This window comes from Hypanus sabinus, chromosome 22 (assembly GCF_030144855.1).
Source record: "Hypanus sabinus isolate sHypSab1 chromosome 22, sHypSab1.hap1, whole genome shotgun sequence".
Lineage (NCBI taxonomy): Eukaryota > Metazoa > Chordata > Chondrichthyes > Myliobatiformes > Dasyatidae > Hypanus > Hypanus sabinus.
The window spans coordinates 18,968,559-18,988,822 of NC_082727.1; the positions used below are offsets into that span (position 1 = coordinate 18,968,559).

The window sequence follows — 20,264 nt, forward strand, 5'->3', positions numbered from 1 at the left end:
TCCAGTCTTGAACTCGGTCCCAGATATGTATTAATCCAAATACAAAAATCATTTAAGAATTCTATTTAGATTGTAATCACTTTTTCAAATTAACTTGTGGTTTCAACCATACACGAGCTATTGGTATTTTTCTTTCTTTTCAATACTAAAGACTGGGGTGTTACCCATTTCTGAGTGTGTATATATACAAGTTGATGATAATATTGACATCACACAGAAGCACTGCACGCATTTACATTACAGCAATAGATAGTGATAGAGTTGCTTATTTCAAACTCAGTTGCTGCTCAGGTACCACCTTGTACAAACCACATGAATAAGCCAAACAGAGCCTTGAATTTTTCCAAAAATAAAAGCATCTTGACTTTAGAAAATTCAAAGATTTCAATGAAAAGTACATGAGTAAAAAGGGTAAATTTTGAACACAAATGATTATGCAGATTTTGGAAATCCAGAGTAACACATGCAAGATGCTAGAGGAACTCAGCAGGTCAGTCAGCGTCTATGGAGGGGGGTAAATAGTTGACCTAAAATCCTTCATCAAAACTGGAAAGGAAGGGGGAACAACACAGAATAAGAAGGTGGAAGAAGGGCAAGGTAGGTGGGATGAAGTCAGAAGCTGGGAGGCTATAGGTGGAAGAGTAAAGGGCTGAAGAAGGAGGAATCTAATAGGAGAGGAGAGTGGACCATGGGAGAAAGGGAAGAAAGAGGGTGACCAGAGGAAGGTGATTGGCAGGTGAGGAGAAGGAAAGAGGTAAGGGGAGGGGAGTCAGAATGGGGAATGGGCAATGGGGGTGACCATGTAGTGCAAAGAGTGTGGTAAAATTTATTTAGTTGTTTCTGTTGATTGGAAGTTTAGAACTGGGAGATATAGTTTCAGGATAAGTTATCAGCCATAAGATTAAGATTGCAGAACATTTCTTCACCCACAGAGTTGTGAATTTTAGGAGTTCTCTACTCCAGAACGCCATAAAATCAAATTGGGGAAAATAAAAAGGAGATTATGGAGTGTAGAATTGAAGCAAATGATCATCATGATACTGATTGATGAAGCAAGTTCGAGGGATTGGTTTGCCAACTGCTATTCATTACTGCCACAGGAAAACAGTTCCCACCCATGTCTCATTTACCCACTGCATACAGTAATGAAAAGATTTGCAATTCAGCTTTTAAATAGGTTTCTGTAGCTCCTTTTTTAACACTTTCAGAAGATCCAATTTTAGGCCAACAGAGTGTTATTTTAAAAGCATAGTCATTGTCCATAGAATCATAGAGCACTATAGTCCTTTGGCTCATCTAGCTTGCTGAACTATTATTCACCTAGTCCCATTGACCCACATCTGCACCATAGCCCTCTGTACCCCTCACATCCAAGTAGCTATCCAAACCTCTCAATGAACCCACATCTACTTCTCATTCTGCACTCTCACCAGCATCTTAGTGACAAAGATCCCCCCTCATGTTCCCCTTAATGTATTTCACCCTTCATCCTTGACTCATGTCTTTTAGTTCAAGCCTCATCCAACCTCAATGGAGAAAACCTATCTATACCCATCAATTTTGTATATCACTATCAAATCTCTCCTCTTTTCCCTATGCTATAAGGAAGAGTCTTAACCTATTCAATCTTTCCATATAACTCAGGTCCTTAAGACCCATCTGCTGCAATGTAGAAAACATGCTAAACATGTTCTGCACAGCAGGATCCCATATCAGCATGCGAGAAGTACCTGATAATGAGGGATAAATTTCTGGAAACCTGGAAGAACTCCCTTGCTCTTCAAAGCAGTGCAGGTAAAGGGAATCTTTTACATCCACTCAAGTTTCCTTCTGTACAGAACACCTGCATCAGGCTATATAATGAGGTGAAGTCTTTGGACTGGGAACCCAAATTTCTGGCTCACAGAACCATTGCCAAGAAGGTTTATCTTCTCCACAGAAAGCTTAGTGACAGCACAGTGCAATAAGTGAGGCAGGCAAGCAAGGGAGCATGAACATGCAGGCAAGCATGGAACACAAGAGGTTCTGCAGATGCTGGAAATCCAGAGAAACACACAAAAATGCTGGAGGAACTCTGCAGGTCTGGCAGGTCTGGCAGCACCAATGTTTCAGACCGAGACCCTTCAAAGGGATGGTTAAACAGGAACAGAGGATGCAAGAGAAGGAAATACCAAGAAAAACGAAAGAATGAAGAAAAAAAATTACGAAGCAGTATACAGCGATCAGTTTAAAAAAAACATCAATTGTGTGTGTATTTATGTTCAAACAGCAGTGATTTTTAATCACTGATATTTGGTGAGAAATTAGTAGTAAGACAATTCAAAACTGTTTTGCTCACTGTAGTTTCATGCATTCATGTGTTGGAGCAGAAACAACTGGGAGTGATAATGAAACAATTGCACGACTTGAACAAGTTAGGAACTATGAAGAATTTGAAGGCATCGACAATCACCTTGAATGACAAATAAAATCAAGATTTGTTGGAGGATGCAATCGTTGAAAGTATTGCTTGAAGGCAGTCCACCACCTGCACCAGGTGTCCGAGCTGATTTTGTTCTTTTACAGTCAATCAAAAGAACATGGCAAATGAATTCCTCTGTCGATAACTATTAGGAACTAGTACACAGTTTTATAGAACTGTAACAGCATTGATTGTGTTCTGATTTGTTCTGTATTTCATTTACATACATAAATTGTTACTCAGTTAAACAGTAGTTTGTCTTTTTTATACCTTTTTAACTATTTCCATGAAACTTCACCTAATTGGGGCAGTTGCTTAATTAGGTCAAAATGTATTGGTTCCACTGTGTCCCAATTAACCAGAATCCACTAAATAAAAAAAAATGCTAGATCAGAATCCAGTTTAATATCACTGAAATATATCACGGTTTATTGTTTTGCAGCAGCAGTAAAGTGCAATACATGAAAATTACTCTAAGTACAATAAGAAACATACAAGAAGTAAATAAATAGTGCAAAAAGGGAGCTGCGAATAATAAGATACTGTTCATAGACGGTTCAAAAATCTGATAGTGAGTGGAAGAAACAGCTCCTAAAACACTGAGTGTGGGTCTTCAGGCTCCTGCAACTTCCTCACTGATGGCAGTAATGAGAAGAGGGCATGGAACTGAGAAGCAGAAATATACAAAGGATGTGAAAACAAGAAAGGAGAGAGATGTAAGCAGTTTATGGACAGATGGTGGGAGCACATAGAAAACCAAACCAAAGAAAGAGGGAAAAAAAAAGGCTGTCAGCCTTTGAGCAGCTTCACGCAACACCTAAACTTGACACCTGTCTATTACAAATAGATCTGTTACTTCTTGCCCTGCTCAGCAGGCTTGACACTAAACCACTTGCACAACCTGCCAACCAAATGAAGAGCGATTGCCAGTTAAAAGAGAAATTAAACTACTAGACAAGACTAATCTCCTTCAATTGCCCGTGCTTGCCTCTTCACTAGATAAACTCAAACCCTGTCTGTCCTTGTTCCTAATCCTGACTAATACAGCTTTGTTACTCAGGCAGACTCAGACTGCCCAGCTGCACTGAGCTATCTTGCCACTACAATGAGAACTGCCCGATAAATTTTCTTTGGCTTTAAAATTGTATGGAGTGTTTATTCATTGCTCAAGTGGGCAGCTTCAGCAGAAACAGATAGCTGGTCATCACTGGAATGGTTATAGGTCAGTCACCCTCTTCACTAAAGCAATCCTTCTTCACTGTGCTGATATCCAAGATTGCTCACCATTATCTCTCACTCATTGTCCCCCACCATCTCTAAATAGTGCAGAATTATCCTCTTCCCTCAGCCTCCATGAGGGTTTTCAGCCACGGCTAAGTTGCACTCTTAGGAGTCTGAGAGTTCTTACTCCACTCCAAGGTAAGTTGGAGCCAAAATTAATTGTTTTGGCAATAGAAGTAGTGAGTGATAATGGAGAGCAGTTTTTTTAAGATTAGTTTTCCTGGTCATATGTACATCAAAATATACAGTGAAATATGTCGTATCAAATCAGCTATACCCATAATTTTTGTGATTAGAAGTCTCTGACCAAGGGAACCACAGAACTACTGCTGGGATTCTTGCTGTTTATGATCTGGATATAGATGTGGGAGATCGTGGGGTGACACATTAGCCTATCAGTTAGCATAACACTTTACAGTGCCAGCAATGAGAGTTCAATTCCCACTACTGCCTGTAACCATGTGGGTTTCCTCCAGGTGCTCTGGTTTCCTCCCACATTCCAAAGGTTAGGGTTAGGGTTAGGGTTTAGGGAGTTGTGAGCATGCTATATAGGTGCCAGAAGCATGGTGACCATTGCGGGCTGTCCCCGTAACATCCTCTGACTGTATTGGCCATTGATGCAAATGACATATTTCACTGTTTCCATGCGCACCTGACAAATAAAGCTTATTTTTTTTGAGATTGGTGAGTCATTCCCGAGGGTGATCTCAGGCTACAACAATGACTTTGATCGGCTGGTAAGGAGAACAGAGCAGATGGAAATTAAGCCTGCTAAGTGCAAGGGATGACTAATAATACCTGACACAATGAATGGCAGGACCCCAGAGAATACAGTGGATCACAGGAATTTAAGTGTTCAGGTCCAAGCATCACTGAAAGAGGCAGATAGGGTGGTGAAGGCAGCACAAGGAATACTTGCCTCTACTGACTGGAGCTTGGATTATAAGAAAGGGGAGGCAAGAACATGGGTGTAACATTGTGTGAAGTTCTGGTTGCCACACAATAGAGTTCATAATTGCACTGGACAGAGAGCAAAGGAGAAAAACCTGATTTTTTTTTTGTCTGGGGTTTATGAGAATTTACAGGCTGGGTTTATTTCCTTTGGAGTGGAGGATGATGGATGTTTATCGGGGGCAGGGGGAGTGAAGACATGATTGAGGTATAGCAAGTTATAAGGGGCATAGACCCATGTAAACGGTAAGGAATATTTCCTGACTGCAGAGAAGTCTGAAACCAATGGGCAAACATTTAAGTTAAGGGGTAGGAAGTTGCATAAGAACCTAAGGACGATTTTTTTTTTCCACCCAGAGGGCTTTGAGAATATGGAATGCTCAGCCAACTGGTGGTGGAGGCAGGAACTCGCACAACAGTTAAGAAGCATCTAAATGAGCACAAATCATCAAGGCAAAAACAGATCAAAGATCAGGGGTGGAATGTAGGATTAGTATAGATGTGTACTTGATGCTTGGAATAGATATCATCCAAGAACCCCCCCCACCTCCCAGGCTATGCTCTTTTCATGCTTCTATCATTGGGCTTGTAGTACAGAAGCCCAAGGTCCCACACCACCAAGTTCAGGAATAGTTATTACCCTATAACCATCATGCCCCTGACCCAGTGTGGACAACTTCACTTGCCACAACTCTGAACTGATTCTACAAAGTAGAGACTCACTTTCAAGGACTCATAATCTTGGGATTATTTCTTATTTGTACTGCTGAGCTGAACAGAAAGACTAGCCTGACACTTTGGTGCAAAAGTGAAGGAAAACTGCACTGTCAGAGCAGCCGTCTTTCAGACGAGGTATTAAATGTAAGGATCCTCTTGACTCAGAGCTGATTGAACATTAAAGACCCGCAGACATTTCTGAAGAGCAGAATGAGAGCTCTCCAAAGTGTTGTGAGAAATATTTATATCTCAAACAATTCTAATAACACATGACACGATGACAGAGTGAGCAGTTTCAAGTCCTTGGGTGTTAAGATCTCTGAGGATCTAACCTGGTCCCAACATATTTATGCAGTTATAAAGAAGGCAAGACAGTGGCTATACTTTATTAGGAGTTTGAAGAGATTTGGCATGTCAACAAATACACTCAAAAACTTCTATAGTTGTACAGTGGAGAGCATTCTGACAGGCTGCATCACTGTCTGGTATGGAGGGGCTACTGCACAGGACTAAAAGAAGCTGCAGAAAGTTGTAAATCCAGTCAGCTTCATCTTGGGTACCAGCCTACAAAGTACCTGGGACATCTTCAGGGAGCAGTGTCTCAGAAAGGCAGTGTCCATTGTTAAGGACCTCCAGCACCCAGGGAATGCCCTTTTCTCACGGTTACCATCAGGTAGGAGGTACAGAAGCTTAAAGGCACACACTCAGTGTTTCAGGAACAGCTTCTTCCCTTCTGCCATCCTATTCCTAAATGGACAAATGAGTCTTTGGACACTACATCACTTTTTAAAAATATATACAGCATTTCTTTTTTTTGCATGTTTTTTAAAAATTGATTCAATATATGCATACTGTAGTTGATCTACTTGGTTATTTATTATTATTTTTTTCTCTCTACTAGATTATGTATCGCGTTGAACTGCTGCTGCTAAGTTAACAAATTTCTTGTCACATGCTGGTGATGAAAAACCCGATTCTGTTTCTAAACAATGTTGTTTTCTGGCAGCTGCCTACAGTGCTTGCAACTTACAGCAACAATACTTTAAAGATATCCAATTGACTGCAATGCACACATGAACAACTGACAGATGAGAAAGGTGCAAGTCTTCTCCTCCCTCTAAAAATAGGACCCCAGTGGTAACATCCGGACACAGGTTGTGCTGCATGATTCATGGAATCGGTTTCCTTACCTCTGAAGGTCCCAAATCCGTAACGGTGAGGCATGGCCACAGCAAGCAGTCCCAGTCATGACAGAACTGGAAAAGAGAAAGTACAACTACTTACAAATCAAACAAGATTAATCAGAAGGTATAGGGTCTTTGTCACTTCCTGGGTTCTATACTTTTGCTTTGGAGTGGATGCAGTGGGGAGGCATGGCAAAAAACTTTGCTCCTCACTTTAGCCCAGTAACATTTGGTAATAGGGACTGTTGTACATAAAACTGGAAATTCAGCAAATGCTCCCTTTGAAGATTATATTTATTTGCCACATGTACATCAAAAATACAGCTAGAAGCTTTGTTTGTGTTAAATCAAATCAGCAAGGATTGCACTGGGCAGCACACAAGTGACGCCACACTTCCAGCGCCAACACACCATCCCCATAACTCACTCACCCTAACCGTACACCACTGGACTGTGGGAGGAAGCTGCAGTGCCCAAAGGAAGCCCATGCAGTCGCAGGGAGAAGGTACAAACTCCTTTCTGACAGCAGTGGGAATTGAATCCCAATCTTACTGTTGCAACTGTTGCATGAATTGTGTCACCCTTCAAAACAAACGCTGAGGTCAATTATGGAAATACTCATACTCATGACGCTGGCCTGCTTCATCCACATCTCAGTCTTATCCAGAGCCTGCACCCCACATGTTCCAGGTCGGAAGTTTCAGCTGCTTTAGGAGGAAGGCTGCCTGACCCACCAGAGGAAGGGGAAGGGGTGGTGGCAAGCGAAGCATTTACCTCCAATATCAGCTGCACTGTGAAAGTTATTAAAGTGTCAGAACCGTAACGCTCAAGGAAGATAAAAGGAGAAAGTGTCTACACAGATCCTGCGGGCAGGTTAAACTAGTAATGGGTTAACCCAAACCAGGGTCTGGATGCCGGGTTAAGAGCAGGGGAGGTGCGCTGGAGGGGCTCGGAGGGGGGAAGAGATTGGAATCAGCTGTTTTCCAGTTGGTACACTGCTCTTGAGCAGGCCACTGAAGCCCAGAATCATTTATTACACAACACAATGCAGGGGTGGAGCAGTTTGCACAATCCCACACAGGCTGCGGATCACCTGAAAGACCCCCTCCCCAGTTCCAGCCACTACCTGCTGTGTTCCCACCACCTAGCTTCTTTCACTCTGCCCCTGGGGGACCATCACACTCACGTACACACTAATAGCTTTTAGTTTCTATTCACACAAAACCTGCCACACTAAAATTGGCCAGCAGACCACCAACACTGAGCCCTCCCCAACCCAACCTTTCATAGCAAGGTTTTATTCCTCTCACTGTGTTTCCTCACCTCAAGCCTCAGACAAAGACTAATTTTCAATCTCAGAAACTTATTTTAGTACTAAGGGACCAAAATGTTCAAACTTCTATACAATTCTTGATCAATGAAAAACCCTTCCTTTGATAACTCAACAGAGATATCCATGGCTCACTTAATTAGCTTCCTTTGCTGATTGGCAAACAGAACAAGTAGAGGCAGAAATAATGGCTCACGAGCTGGCACCTGAAATGTGTTACTTGCTTTTAAAATAGATGTGTGAAGGGAGTAACGTGCAACCTCACAAAGGTTACTTGGTGTTTTTTTTCTCTGCAGACTTACTCTTTATTTAGAATTGAGGGCAATTCATGGCATCATTGTCTTGTTGTTGTTCCTATCTGTGCCTTGTGGTACATCGGGTGGCAACCTTGCTGTTTCTTTAGCATTTTTGTCTGTTTTTTTAAAAAACGAGGCCAAGTTGCTAGCTTGACGCTCAACCCAGCATGGATGGAAAGCAGGCTGGGAGCCGGCTGGATTCGAACCCGGGACCGTTCGCCTCAAAGAAGTGTGTGGATGCCACTACACCACCAGCCAGCCAGCCAGGCATCATGGTCTGGAGTCTGTTAATTCAGGTTAACTTTATGCAATTGCATAGTGTTAGAGTTTCAAATGGATCACTATATTTGTACAGCTTCGTTCTTCATTATGTAATTGTTGGCTCACTGCATAGTCATTTTTTTTTATAGTAATGGTCACTCACTTCATACGTGGAAAAAAAACTGTACAGATACAGTTTACTTTAACATGTGACTTCTCTGCATATTGGATGACCTTGGACCCCTTCATCAGAGCACACAGAAATTCTACATCACCTCCCGGATTAGCCAGCTACCCTCCTGAAACGCAAGAGATTCTGTAGATGCTGGAAATCCAGAGTGACACACATAAAAAGCTGGAAGAACTCAGCAGGTCAGGCAACATCAATGGAGGGGAATAAACAGTCAACAGTTTGGTCTGAAACCCTTCATCAGGACTGGACTCCATTACTCAAGAATAAAGATATTGTTAATTTCTTTTGTCCAATACCATTGTCTTAAATTCTTTGTCCCTGGGTCATGGCCATCCCGGGAAAAAGTCACTGGTTGTCCACTTGATCTATGTCTCTCATCACCTATCACATCAGCTCTCATCCTTCTTTGTTCCAAAAAGAAAAGCTTACTCAACCTTTCCTCATAAGATATGCTTTCTAATCCAAACAGCATCCTGGTAAATCTCCTCTGCACCCTCTCTAAAGCCTCCACATCCTTCCTATAATGAGGTGACCAGAACTGAACACAACTCCAAGTGTGGTCTAACCAGGGTTCTTATAGAGCAAACATGAGGAAATCTGCAGATGCTGGAAATTCAAACAACAACACACACAAAATGCTGGTAGAACACAGCAGGCTAGGCAGCATCTATAGGGAGAAGCGCTGTCGACATTTTGGGCCGAGACCCTTCGTCAGGACTAACCGAAAGGAAAGATAGTAAGAGATTTGAAAGTAGTGGGGGGAGGGGGAAATGTGAAATGATAGAAGACCGGAGGGGGTGGGATGAAGCTAAGAGCTGGAAAGGTGATTGGCGAAAGTGATACAGAGCTGGAGAAGGGAAAGGATCATGGGATGGGAGGCCTCAGGAGAAAGAAAGAGTGGGGGAGCACCAGAGGGAGATGGAGAACAGGCAAACAACTAAGTATGTCAGAGATGGGGTAAGAAGGGGAGGAGGGGCTTTAACGGAAGTTAGAGAAGTCAATGTTCATGCCATCAGGTTGGAGGCTACCCAGCTGGTATATAAGGTGTTGTTCCTCCAACCTGAGTTTGGAATCATTTTAACAATAGAGGAGGCCATGGATAGACATATCAGAATGGGAATGGGCTGTGGAATTAAAATGTGTGGCCACTGGGAGGTCCTGCTTTCTCTGGTGGACGGAGTGTAGGTATTCAGTGAAATGGTCTCCCAGTCTGTGTCGGGTTTCACCAATATATAGAAGGCCACACCGGGAGCACCGGATGCAGTATACCACACCAGCCGACTCACAGGTGAAGTATCACCTCACCTGGAAGGACTGTCTGGGGCCCTGAATGGTGGTGAGGGAGGAAGTGTAAGGACAGGTGTAGCATTTGTTCCGTTTACAAGGATAAGTGCCAAGATAAGTGCCAGGAGGGAGATCGGTGGGAAGGGATGGGGGGGACGAGTGGACAAGGGAGTCACGTAGGGAGTGATCCCTGCGAAAAGCAGAAACGGGGGAGGGAAAAATGTGTTTGGTAGTGGGATCCCGTTGGAGGTAGCGGAAGTTACGGAGAATTATATGTTGGACCTGGAGGCTGGTGGGGTGGTAGGTAAGGATAAGGGGAACCCTATCCCTAGTGGGGTGGTGGGTGGATGGGGTGAGGGCAGATGTGTGGGAAATGGGAGAGATGTGTTTGAGAGCAGAATTGATGGTGGACGAAGCGAAGCCCCTTTGTTTAAAAAAGGAAGACATCTCCTTCGTCCTGGAAAGAAAAGCCTCATCCTGAGAGCAGATGCGGTGGAGACGGAGGAATTGTGAGAAGGGGATAGCCTTTTTGCAAGAGACAGGGTGGGAAGAGGAGTAGTCCAGGTAGCTGTGAGAGTTCTTATAGAGCTGCAAGATTACCTCATGACTCTTGAAACTGGTTCCCTAACAAATAAAGGCCATCACACAATATACCCCTGAACTTCTCAAAGTAGTATGGCAGCAGATTCCATGCCTGGCACTAAGAATCCATGAAGTGACTTGATACTCACTGTAGTAAGTTCTATAAGCCAAGTGTGAATTAAGCACAGCTTACAGAGTTAGACTTAAAGAGTCAAATCAGATTAAGACTTACAGCCACTTAATGCAGTTAATGCGTAAGGAATTAATTTCATCAGTAGTGGAAATAAGTGGATCTGGCATTAATCAAGGTTCAAAGTAAATGTATTATCAAAGTACATGTCACCATATGCTGCCTTGAGATTCATTTTCATTCCTTCACAGTTACTGAAAAGAAACAAAACAGAATCGATGAAAAACTCTGCACAGCAAGATGAACAATCAATGTGCAAATGACAGCAAACTGCGCAACTACAAAAAACAAACATAATATAAATAAATACACAATAAATATTGAGAACATGAGATGAAGAGACTTTGGAAGTGAGTCCATTGGTTGTGGGGCATGTTGAATGGAGTTATCCCTACTAGTTCAAGAGCCTAATGGTTGAGGGGCAATAACTGTTTCAGAACCTGGTGGTGTGAGTTCTAAGGCTCCTGTACCTTCTTTCTGATGACAACAGTGAGAAGAGAGCATGGCCTGGATGGTAGGAGTCGCTGATGATGGATGCTGATTTCCTGAGACAACACTCCTTGTAGATGTTCTCAATGTCAGGGAGGGCTTTGCTCGCGGTGGATGTGAACAAGACCTATAGGCACTCAATTTGTAAGGAATTAATTTTACCACTAGTGAGAAAGCAGAAGATCTGGCATTAATAATGCCAAATAGGCGGAGGTTCTGGGAAAGCAAAGTTTGGATGTGGCTGTCCATTGATTTGCTCTCTCTTCAGCCAGTTTAACACGGACCATGGAACTCACTATTACTAAGTTCTTTGTCACACACAACATGGTTGATTCTTTAGCACATTCAGAATCAGAACAGGTGGAGAAAATAGTTAATAAAACTGGTGGGTTGCAGAGCTTTGCAAAAAGGAAGGTTAAGTTGAACTTGTCTGGTATGATTGGGTCATCACTGATCTCCATCCCTCATGAAGGTCATGGATAATCCACCACCTTCCTGCTCTCAGAAAAAGGTGTCCATCAGCTTCCACTCTCTTTCCAAAACAGCTGTTGAGACAGAGTTTCAAAGATTCTTAATCCTCTGAGAAAAGTGCCTCGTTCTCCCCAGCAAAACTAGGAAACGCGTTCTTCTGAAACTAAAATCTGTCACCACAGACCCCTTAGCATCCACCCTGTAATATCAAACCTCCTCAAATTCGGTACACTTTGATAAAAATCACCTCTTATTTTCCGACCATTTGATATACAGGCCTCTACATTTCTTCACCTCTCAACCCCTTCATCCTAGGGTGAACCTGTAAACATTTCTCTCCAGTTCCTCCAGCGAAGGCACAAGAGATTCTGCAGATGCTGGAAACCTTCAGCAACACACACAAAATGCTGGAGGAGCTTAGCAAGTAATTTTTGGAGGGGAATAAACAGTAAAGACTTCAAGCCGAGACTCTTCATCAAGGCCAAAGACAGCTTTTTGTGTGAGATGTCCTTTCTTAAATATGGAGAGCAGAACGAAATGAAATACACCAGGTGCAGTCTCACTAGTACTCTGCAAAGGTGCATCAAAGCTTCCCTACTTTTCTCCCCCTTGCATACACCTTGCAATACAAACCAATATTCTATGCGTCCTCCTATGTACTTGCATTACCTGAAAGCTATCTACTTCTTCATACACTATGTTCTCCAGATTCCTTAGTTATATATTTCGTAGTCTAGCTTTGTTTAAATAGAGTTTAATTCAGTTTGAATTCAGGGTCCATCAAATCTGTGCCAACCATTACCCACCTGCTTACACCAAGTCTAAATTAATCCATTTTCTCTTGCTTCCCCCACATTTACATTAACTCCCATTCCCACCCTGTGGCATGCTTCTACTATCACCTCCACTATAAGGGCAATACATCTGTATCCTTCAGCAACTTGAACTTCAGTAGACCCATGACAGTTTAAGATGGGGTAAAAGGTAGAATATCCATTAATGAACCTATCAAAGACCAGCAGACCCAGATTTAAAAGGAGGCAGAATGTGACAAAGGCAATTGGCCAGGAAGGAATACTAATAACTTAGAAGGCCGCAGGAGCATTTGCACATCAGAAGGTCCAGAGAATTGAGCACAAATCTAAGGTGACTTCCCACTCCTGCTGAAGGGTCTCAGCTTGAAAAGTCAACTGTTTGTTCCTTTCCATAGATGCTGCCTGACTTGCTGAGTTTTTCCTGGCATTGTGCATGTGTTACTCCCTCTGCGGGGTCTGATGACAGGATAAACCTGTCCACCCCTCAAATGGATTCAAAACAGCCCATTTTAAGAAGAACAGGGAAGATTTCTCTGGTATTCTGGCCATTACTCATCTCATAAGCAACTAAAACACCAATGATCTGATCAATATCACATTGCTGTTTGTGGGAGCCTGCTACATGTAACACAATGGCTAAATTTAACCATTCAATCGTACTTCATTGGGTTTGATACCATAGTGGTGAGCGTAACGGCCAGTTGTAAGATCAGGGTTCAATTCCCACCACTGTTTGTAAGGGGTTTCTATGTTTTCAAAGTGTCTCTGTGCATTCAGAGTTCAAAGTAAATTTATTATCAAAGTACAAATATGTCACTACTACTCTGGGAGTCATTTTTTGTGGGCATTCATAGTGGATTCAAACAAATGGAACAGAATCACTGAGGAACTACAAAGACAGAAAAAATAACCAATGTAGAAAAGAAAAGCTGTGCAAATACAAAAACACACAGATGATTGATAGATAAACAGACAAATAAATAAATAAATAATACCAAAATAGGATTGTGCAGTCCTTAAAAATCCATAGGCTGTGGAATTAGTTCGGTGTTGAGATAAGTAAATTTATCCATGCATACTGATTGTCGAAGGGTAATAACTGTTCCTGAACCTGGTGATGTGGGACCCAAGGCTCCTGTACCTTCTTTCTAATGGCAGTAGTGAAAAGAGAGCATAGCCTGAATGGTGGGCTCCCTGATGATGGTTTTTTGGGTACTCTGGTTTCCAAAGTTGTATGGGTTAGAGAGAGGAAGTTGTGGGCACGCTATGTTGACACTGAAAGCATGGTAACACTTGCAGTGTGTCCCCAAGCACATCTCGGGTCATGCTGGTTGTCGATAGAAAGGACGCAATTTCACTGTATATTTCAATGTTCAAGAGACAAATAAAGTTAACTATTTTTATATTTTTGTACATACTGAGGCTGTGAAGGCACCATCTTTCTTTCTATATGTGCCAGCTGGACACTGGGCAGCCTTAGTAACACACACAAGAAGCTGAAGGAACACAGCAAGTCCGGCAGCATCTATGGAGAGGAATAAAGAAAAGCTGGCTTTGGAATAAAGTCAGCTGAAAAGCTGACATTCCTGACTTCTTCCCCTTTCCTTTCCAGTCTTGATGAAGGGTCTCAGTCCAAAATGTCAGCTCTTTATTTCTCTCCATTAATGTAGCCTGATCTGCTGAATTCCACCAGTATTTTGTGTGTTTTTCCAGCATCTGCAGAATCTATTGGTTTATGACTTGGATTCCATGGCTATGCCTGAACTGTGATAGCATGCACCAGATAAATTATTCCTATCACTTGGATTTTAGAAGTTAAGCTGCAATTTTCTGGAGAGTGACAGGTGCAACGAGCATTTCAGAAACAGGTACAATATCACTGACATATGTCTTGAAATTTGTAGTTTTGCACCAGCAGAACATTGCAACATTGCAATTTAAAAAAACTGTAAATTACAATAAGTATATGTGAAATTAAGTTAGATAAGTAGTGCAGGGGAGCAAAAATAGTGAAGTTATGTTCATGGGTTCATTGTCCGTTTAGAAATCTGATGGTGGCGGGGAAGAAGCGGTTCCTGCCTGAAACGCTGAGTATGGGTCTTCAGGCTCCTGTACCTCCTTCCTGATTGTAGCAATGAGAAAGAGGCATATCCTGGATGATGGGGCTCCTTAACGGTGGACGCCGCCTTTGAGAGGCATTGCCTTTTGAAGGTGACCTTGACGCTGGGGAACCTAGTGCCCAAGGTGGTGCTGGCTGTGTTTATAACCTTCTGCAGCCTTTTCCAATCCTGTGTAGTGGCCCCCTCCATACAAGGACAATGATGGAACTAGTTAGGATGCTCTCCATTATGCAGGATCAGGTGGAGATCAGTCACTTGTATCCCGGCCTTAGGAGTTCAACAAATAGATTGTACAATTAAAACATGCATAGAAAACTGGTGTGCTTGTGTGTTCCTCGTATCACTGGGAAAAAGCAGGCCAAATGAGTGAGGTCAACACATCCAGTTTATTTTATTTTCAAGTATCTCTGTAGTGCAATAGCAATTTGGCAATGACGGGCTCTGGGGCCTGTCACATTATTCACCAGAGAGCTTGTCAAACACATTCAGCCTTGCCGAGCTTCCCTGGCACTTTAATCACTGTTGGGTAAACTCATTTGTTCCAATGATTACGACTCGACCTAATAGAATATGCAAGCCTCCTGACCTCTGACCCTCACTGACACAGGATACAAAAGAGGAAAAGTTCATCCTCCCCCCCTCCCCAAACCTGCCCTCCTCTCCTCCCCCTCAACCCTATTACTCTCGATTACTCAAATTATTTATAGCCCACTGATCCCCGCATGGAGAGGGAAAAAAAGAGTAAAAAACGCAATTAAGTCAGCTTTTGAAGAAGGAAAAGGTTTTTTGTGTAAGTAGGCACTCTGTGAACAAGCGATATTATAGTGGCAAAGGTTATATCAGCACAGGTACATCGGACCTGAGAGTGTGTCCAGCAGTCATTAGAACATGTCACGTCCTATTGCCACTGTTCACATTTTCGGTAACCTAATCATTTGACATCATTATTGGAGGTACCTCAGAGGCATGGAATTATTGCCAGAGGTCACACAAACACAAAGCCATTCCTAGCGGGATAGCATCTGCCACAGTACCAACATTGTTAGGACCAAACCCAGCCCACCGTTTCCAAGTTAACGGATTCCCTTCAATCAAAGATTCTCGGTTTCCCTGCACCCACCCCCCTTTCCCCTCTTCTTTTCCCACTCTCTCTCTCTCATTGTACACATTTTCCCACATCTACTGACTGAGCTAGAGAGGAGATATCGAGGAGAAATTCCTTCAGTCCACCAAGTTAAATGTGTGCATGAGTATTGACCTCCTAACATTTGGTTATCTGGACTGTATTGAAACCAACTGTCAGCAGGTGAGTACAAATGGCAACCAATAACCTCTTTCCTGCATTGTCACCATGAAGAAAGCCGATAGATCTAGCGCAATACAACATCCGGAATGGAACAAACCCAATATAATGTTCAAAGTAAATTCATTATCAAAATACATACAGTATATGTCACCACATGCAACCCAGTGATTCATTTTCTAGCAGGCATTCACAGTAAACACAAAGAAACATAATAGAATCAATGAGCAACTAAACACTCACATAAAGTTGGACAAATAACCAATGTGCAAAAGATGACAAAATGAGAAATTACAAAAAAAAGCAAATAATAATAATAAATAAATAATGAATAATATCAAGAACATGAGTTGTAGAAAAGGTGTGTATGTGTGTGTGTATGTATTATATTGTGGTGGCATCTGTTGCGGTCTCGAGAGACCATGGAGTTTGGAGTTTCCAGGGCGCAGGCCTGGGCAGTTGCCCAAGCTGCAGGCCTTCCCCTCTCCACGCCACCGATGTTGTCCAAGGGAAGGGCACTATGACCCATGTTGCTTGGCACCGGTGACGTCGCAGAGCAATGTGTTGTTAAGTGCCTTGCTCAAGGACACAAACACGCCGCCTCAGCTGAGGCTCGAACCAGTGAGCTTCAAGGTTACTAGTCTGATGCCTTGTCCACTAGGCCAAGCGCCAACGCACGTGTTATAAAAGCAGCAATTTTTGTCACAGCTGGGGAGAAATAAGCAGCAAAACAGTTCAGAATTGTTTTGTTCACTGCAGTTTTAAGCAGTCCGGCTTAGAGATGCCAGAAATAGCTGGGAATGACAATGAAATGATTTTTCTACTTCATCAAGTTAGGAACTATGAAGAATTTTAAGGTTTCAACAATCATCTTGAATTTTACAATGAAAATGAAGACCTGAAGGATGTAATCATTGATAGCATTGAATGAAGACAGTCCATTATCTGCACTAGGTGTCTGCTGATTTTGTACACTTACAGTCAAAAGAATGTGACATGGCTGAATTTCTCCATCAATCAGTATTAGGAACTAATACACAGTTTTATAGTACTGCAATAGTATTAGTAATGTTCTAATTTGTTCTGTATTTTAGTTAAATATATAATTTGTTACTCAGTTTGACTTTTGAATATCTTTTTAATTATTTCCACAAAAGTTCAACGAATTAGGGCAGCCATTTAATTGGGCCAAAAAGTACTGGTCCTGAATGTGTCCCAATTAACCAGAATTCACATTACACTGTACGTTACTCCCTAGCCACAGGATGGCATGGCATGGCAACACTCCTACAATCCCTACACATCTTGCATACTACACAAAGCTCGCAAGAGTGTATTCATATCACAGTCATATAACACCATTCAGAAACCAAGAAGAATCACTCAAAAATGGGAAGATTTGCATGAAAAGATCGAAGTCCACACACAGATTCTGCAATATTCTATAAAAACAAGAGATTCTGCAGATCCCGGACACCTTGAGCAACACACACAAAATGCTGGAGAAACTCAGCAGGTCAGGCAGCATCTATGGAAGGAAATAGTTGACGCTTTGGGCTGAAATTCTTCATCCGGACTGGAGAGGAAGGGAGCAGAAATCAGAATAAGGTGTGGGGAAAAGGAGTACAAGCTGGCAGGAGGTAAATGAGACCAATTGAAGGGGAATGTGGGTGGGTGGAGGACAGGGAGGGGATGAAGAAAGTTTGGAGGTGATTTATGGAAGGGGTTGAAAGATTGAATCTGTCTTTCAAATATATCAAAGGATGAAGAAGGAATCTATTAAGAGAGGACAGTGGACCATGGAAGAATTTTTACTTGCTGATGAGAAATGAAACCATTCATATTTAGATTCCAATAAGATGGCAGTGCACTCAAACGCAGCAGCCTCTCGGGGGTCAACCAAAGATATGCTTTATTTCTTAAAATGTGTTTTAAGTGATCTGTTCATTGCTCAGAGCCACCGGCCGGGGTGTCGAAAGAGCCGCCGGACGTGTCGGAGAAGGTGAAGCCAGTGGACAGTTTGGAGAAGGGTGAAACAGGCAAACAGGCCAGGGAGAGGTCAGAGAAGCTGACCTGGGTACAGACCATGTTACTGTCTGTTACTCGAAGGCAGCAGAGTTGGTACATGAAGGCAGCGTGCACTGTAACTGTGAGTGAGTGCCCTGGATGTTTCTCCTGTGATCGCAAGACCCTGTTGGACATTGATAGCATAAGATGCCGCAGGCCTGTTTCATTTATTTGGTGGTGAGCCAGGCGATGAGGCAGCAGCGTGACCTCAGTTGTAGAGAGGACTAGGCTCAAGCAGTCTTGCCTGTTGTTGCAGTCCAGGTGAGACGACGCTGGAGATGGTGTAGTGCGGCATCTGTGCTCAGTTTGGCCTCTTCCATCAGTGTTACTCTCCACTGCTCAACCAGTGGAATGAGAGGCTGGATTGCCAGGATCTGTACCATCCATTTGCATGTCGCTCACGGTCTTGGACTATATACGTGTTTTCTTGTGTAACAATGCGTATTTTTTTCTCTCTCTGGTGCGCTGTTTTGAATGTACAATATGCCCCAGAGGCACACTGTCTCATTTGACTGTATCCATGTATGGTTTGAATGACAATTAAACTTGATTTGATTAGCTGCAGTTGGCTCATGTCTAATGTATTGACAAACATGAGACTAAGGAAAAATGCATATAACAATTCTAATACACCAAGTTGCTGGAAATGGGCACAAGGAATACATGCCAATGACACCATTGCTAATAGGGTTGAAGGAACTGGGCTGGTTGAGAGCTTCCAGTAGTTATTCTATAGCCTCCTAAACTTGTGTCTCCTGTTAGATCTGACGCCACTCATTTTTTTTTTCAGTTTAAAAGTTTATAATATACACCATAAGTCTCTGCATATAACATATTCTATGGACTTTGAATTTCACAAACGTCCTTTACTCCTGGTAGATAACGTGCACCCTATACTTCTGCCTTCATTCTCCACCCATGCTGAAGTCATTGTACATATAACAAACAGTTACGAATGCACGAGTAAGTGGCTTTGCCACTCCTGTTAAAATTGATAAGAGTTCAATGTAATCCAAGGTTGTCTTCCATTGCAGCCAGCTTCCAGGAATCAGTTTTGCTATGGCAGCAGACCAAAATGGACGGGATGTTTGGAGTAGAACAGCCATTCTGGTTTTGATCCTTATCGCCAAATGTTATAAATGCGTGGAGCAAGAACGACAATGGATTAGTATAACTAAATATTTTTACTGAGTCATATTAGTAACAGGCTGCACTGGGCAACATACACTGTGGGAGCGATGATCTAGGTCTGTCAAGACGAAACACGTACGCACACAGAAGTCCATGCCAGAAGAGGGAGAGACCTTTACACGAAGGAGGTCCAATCATTCTTGTTCCATGCATACGTAATACAAATGCCTTGTGATTCTCATCTATACCAAGCATAGTATGATCCTGTTTTAGTCACTTCGTATATGCAGTGTACCCATAGTTCTGCATTCACAATCTAGAATCTGGATTGTCCCTGGACTTTCTGGCTCTTGTTTGAATCACCCTGCATATAACGTACAACCTGGTATATAATATGCATCCTATACTTATTTCTGCATTATCCTCACTGTGCACTAACTTAGCTCAGGTTCCATGTAGACCTGTTACAAATTTACATAAACATGGCAGTGTAGGATATTGGTTCCTTAAAGTTGGCATGGGGGGATGGGCAGGGTAATGGGGATAAGCTCCCTCTACCAATGAAATACGTCTTAAATAACCTCTGACAACTAAGTCCAGCTCTTGGCCTTCATGTGTGGCTTAGCTACTAAGTCCAGCAGAACAGTTTCTATTGACAAGAGAAGAAAGGGGCAGAAGCAGGTTACTGGTGCCTTAAAATCAGTCATTCTGGGCAGAAGGGGCTCATCAGCCATGGTTGGCAGCTCATCGAAGAGAAGGAAAACTCTGACCTCAGCCCTCACAAACAAGAGAAAATCTGCTGATGTTGGAAATCCAAGCAACACACAGAAAATGCTGGAGGAGCTCAGCGGGCCAGGCAGCGTCTATGGATAAGAGTACAGTTGATCCTGCGAGCCAAGACCCTTCAGCAGGTCCCACTGGAGGGTCTCAGCCAGAAACATCAACTGTACTCTCTTCCACAGATGCTGCCTGGCCTGCTGAGTTCCTCCAGCTTTCTGTGTGTGGTCTCAAACCTCAGCTACCTTGCAGCGATACCCACTCATGGGTAAGGCTCCAGGAGTCAAGCCGGAAGAAAAATCTGGAGCTGAAGGCAGTCCTATGCTGAGTTCAACACTGAATAGCAACTCCTGCAATGCCA

The 20,264-nt window shown here is 42.7% G+C and overlaps 1 protein-coding gene across 2 annotated transcripts in view; it reads right to left on the bottom strand.

The window, feature by feature from the left end:
* The window catches only part of fbxw4 (F-box and WD repeat domain containing 4), a 259,055-nt gene that overhangs the window by 143,917 nt on the left and 94,874 nt on the right, over positions 1-20,264 (bottom strand). For both annotated transcript variants that reach the window (XM_059947197.1, XM_059947196.1), the window contains one exon: positions 6,601-6,666. In XM_059947197.1, the coding sequence (XP_059803180.1) occupies positions 6,601-6,666 (66 nt within the window). The remainder of the gene's footprint in view (positions 1-6,600; positions 6,667-20,264) is intronic.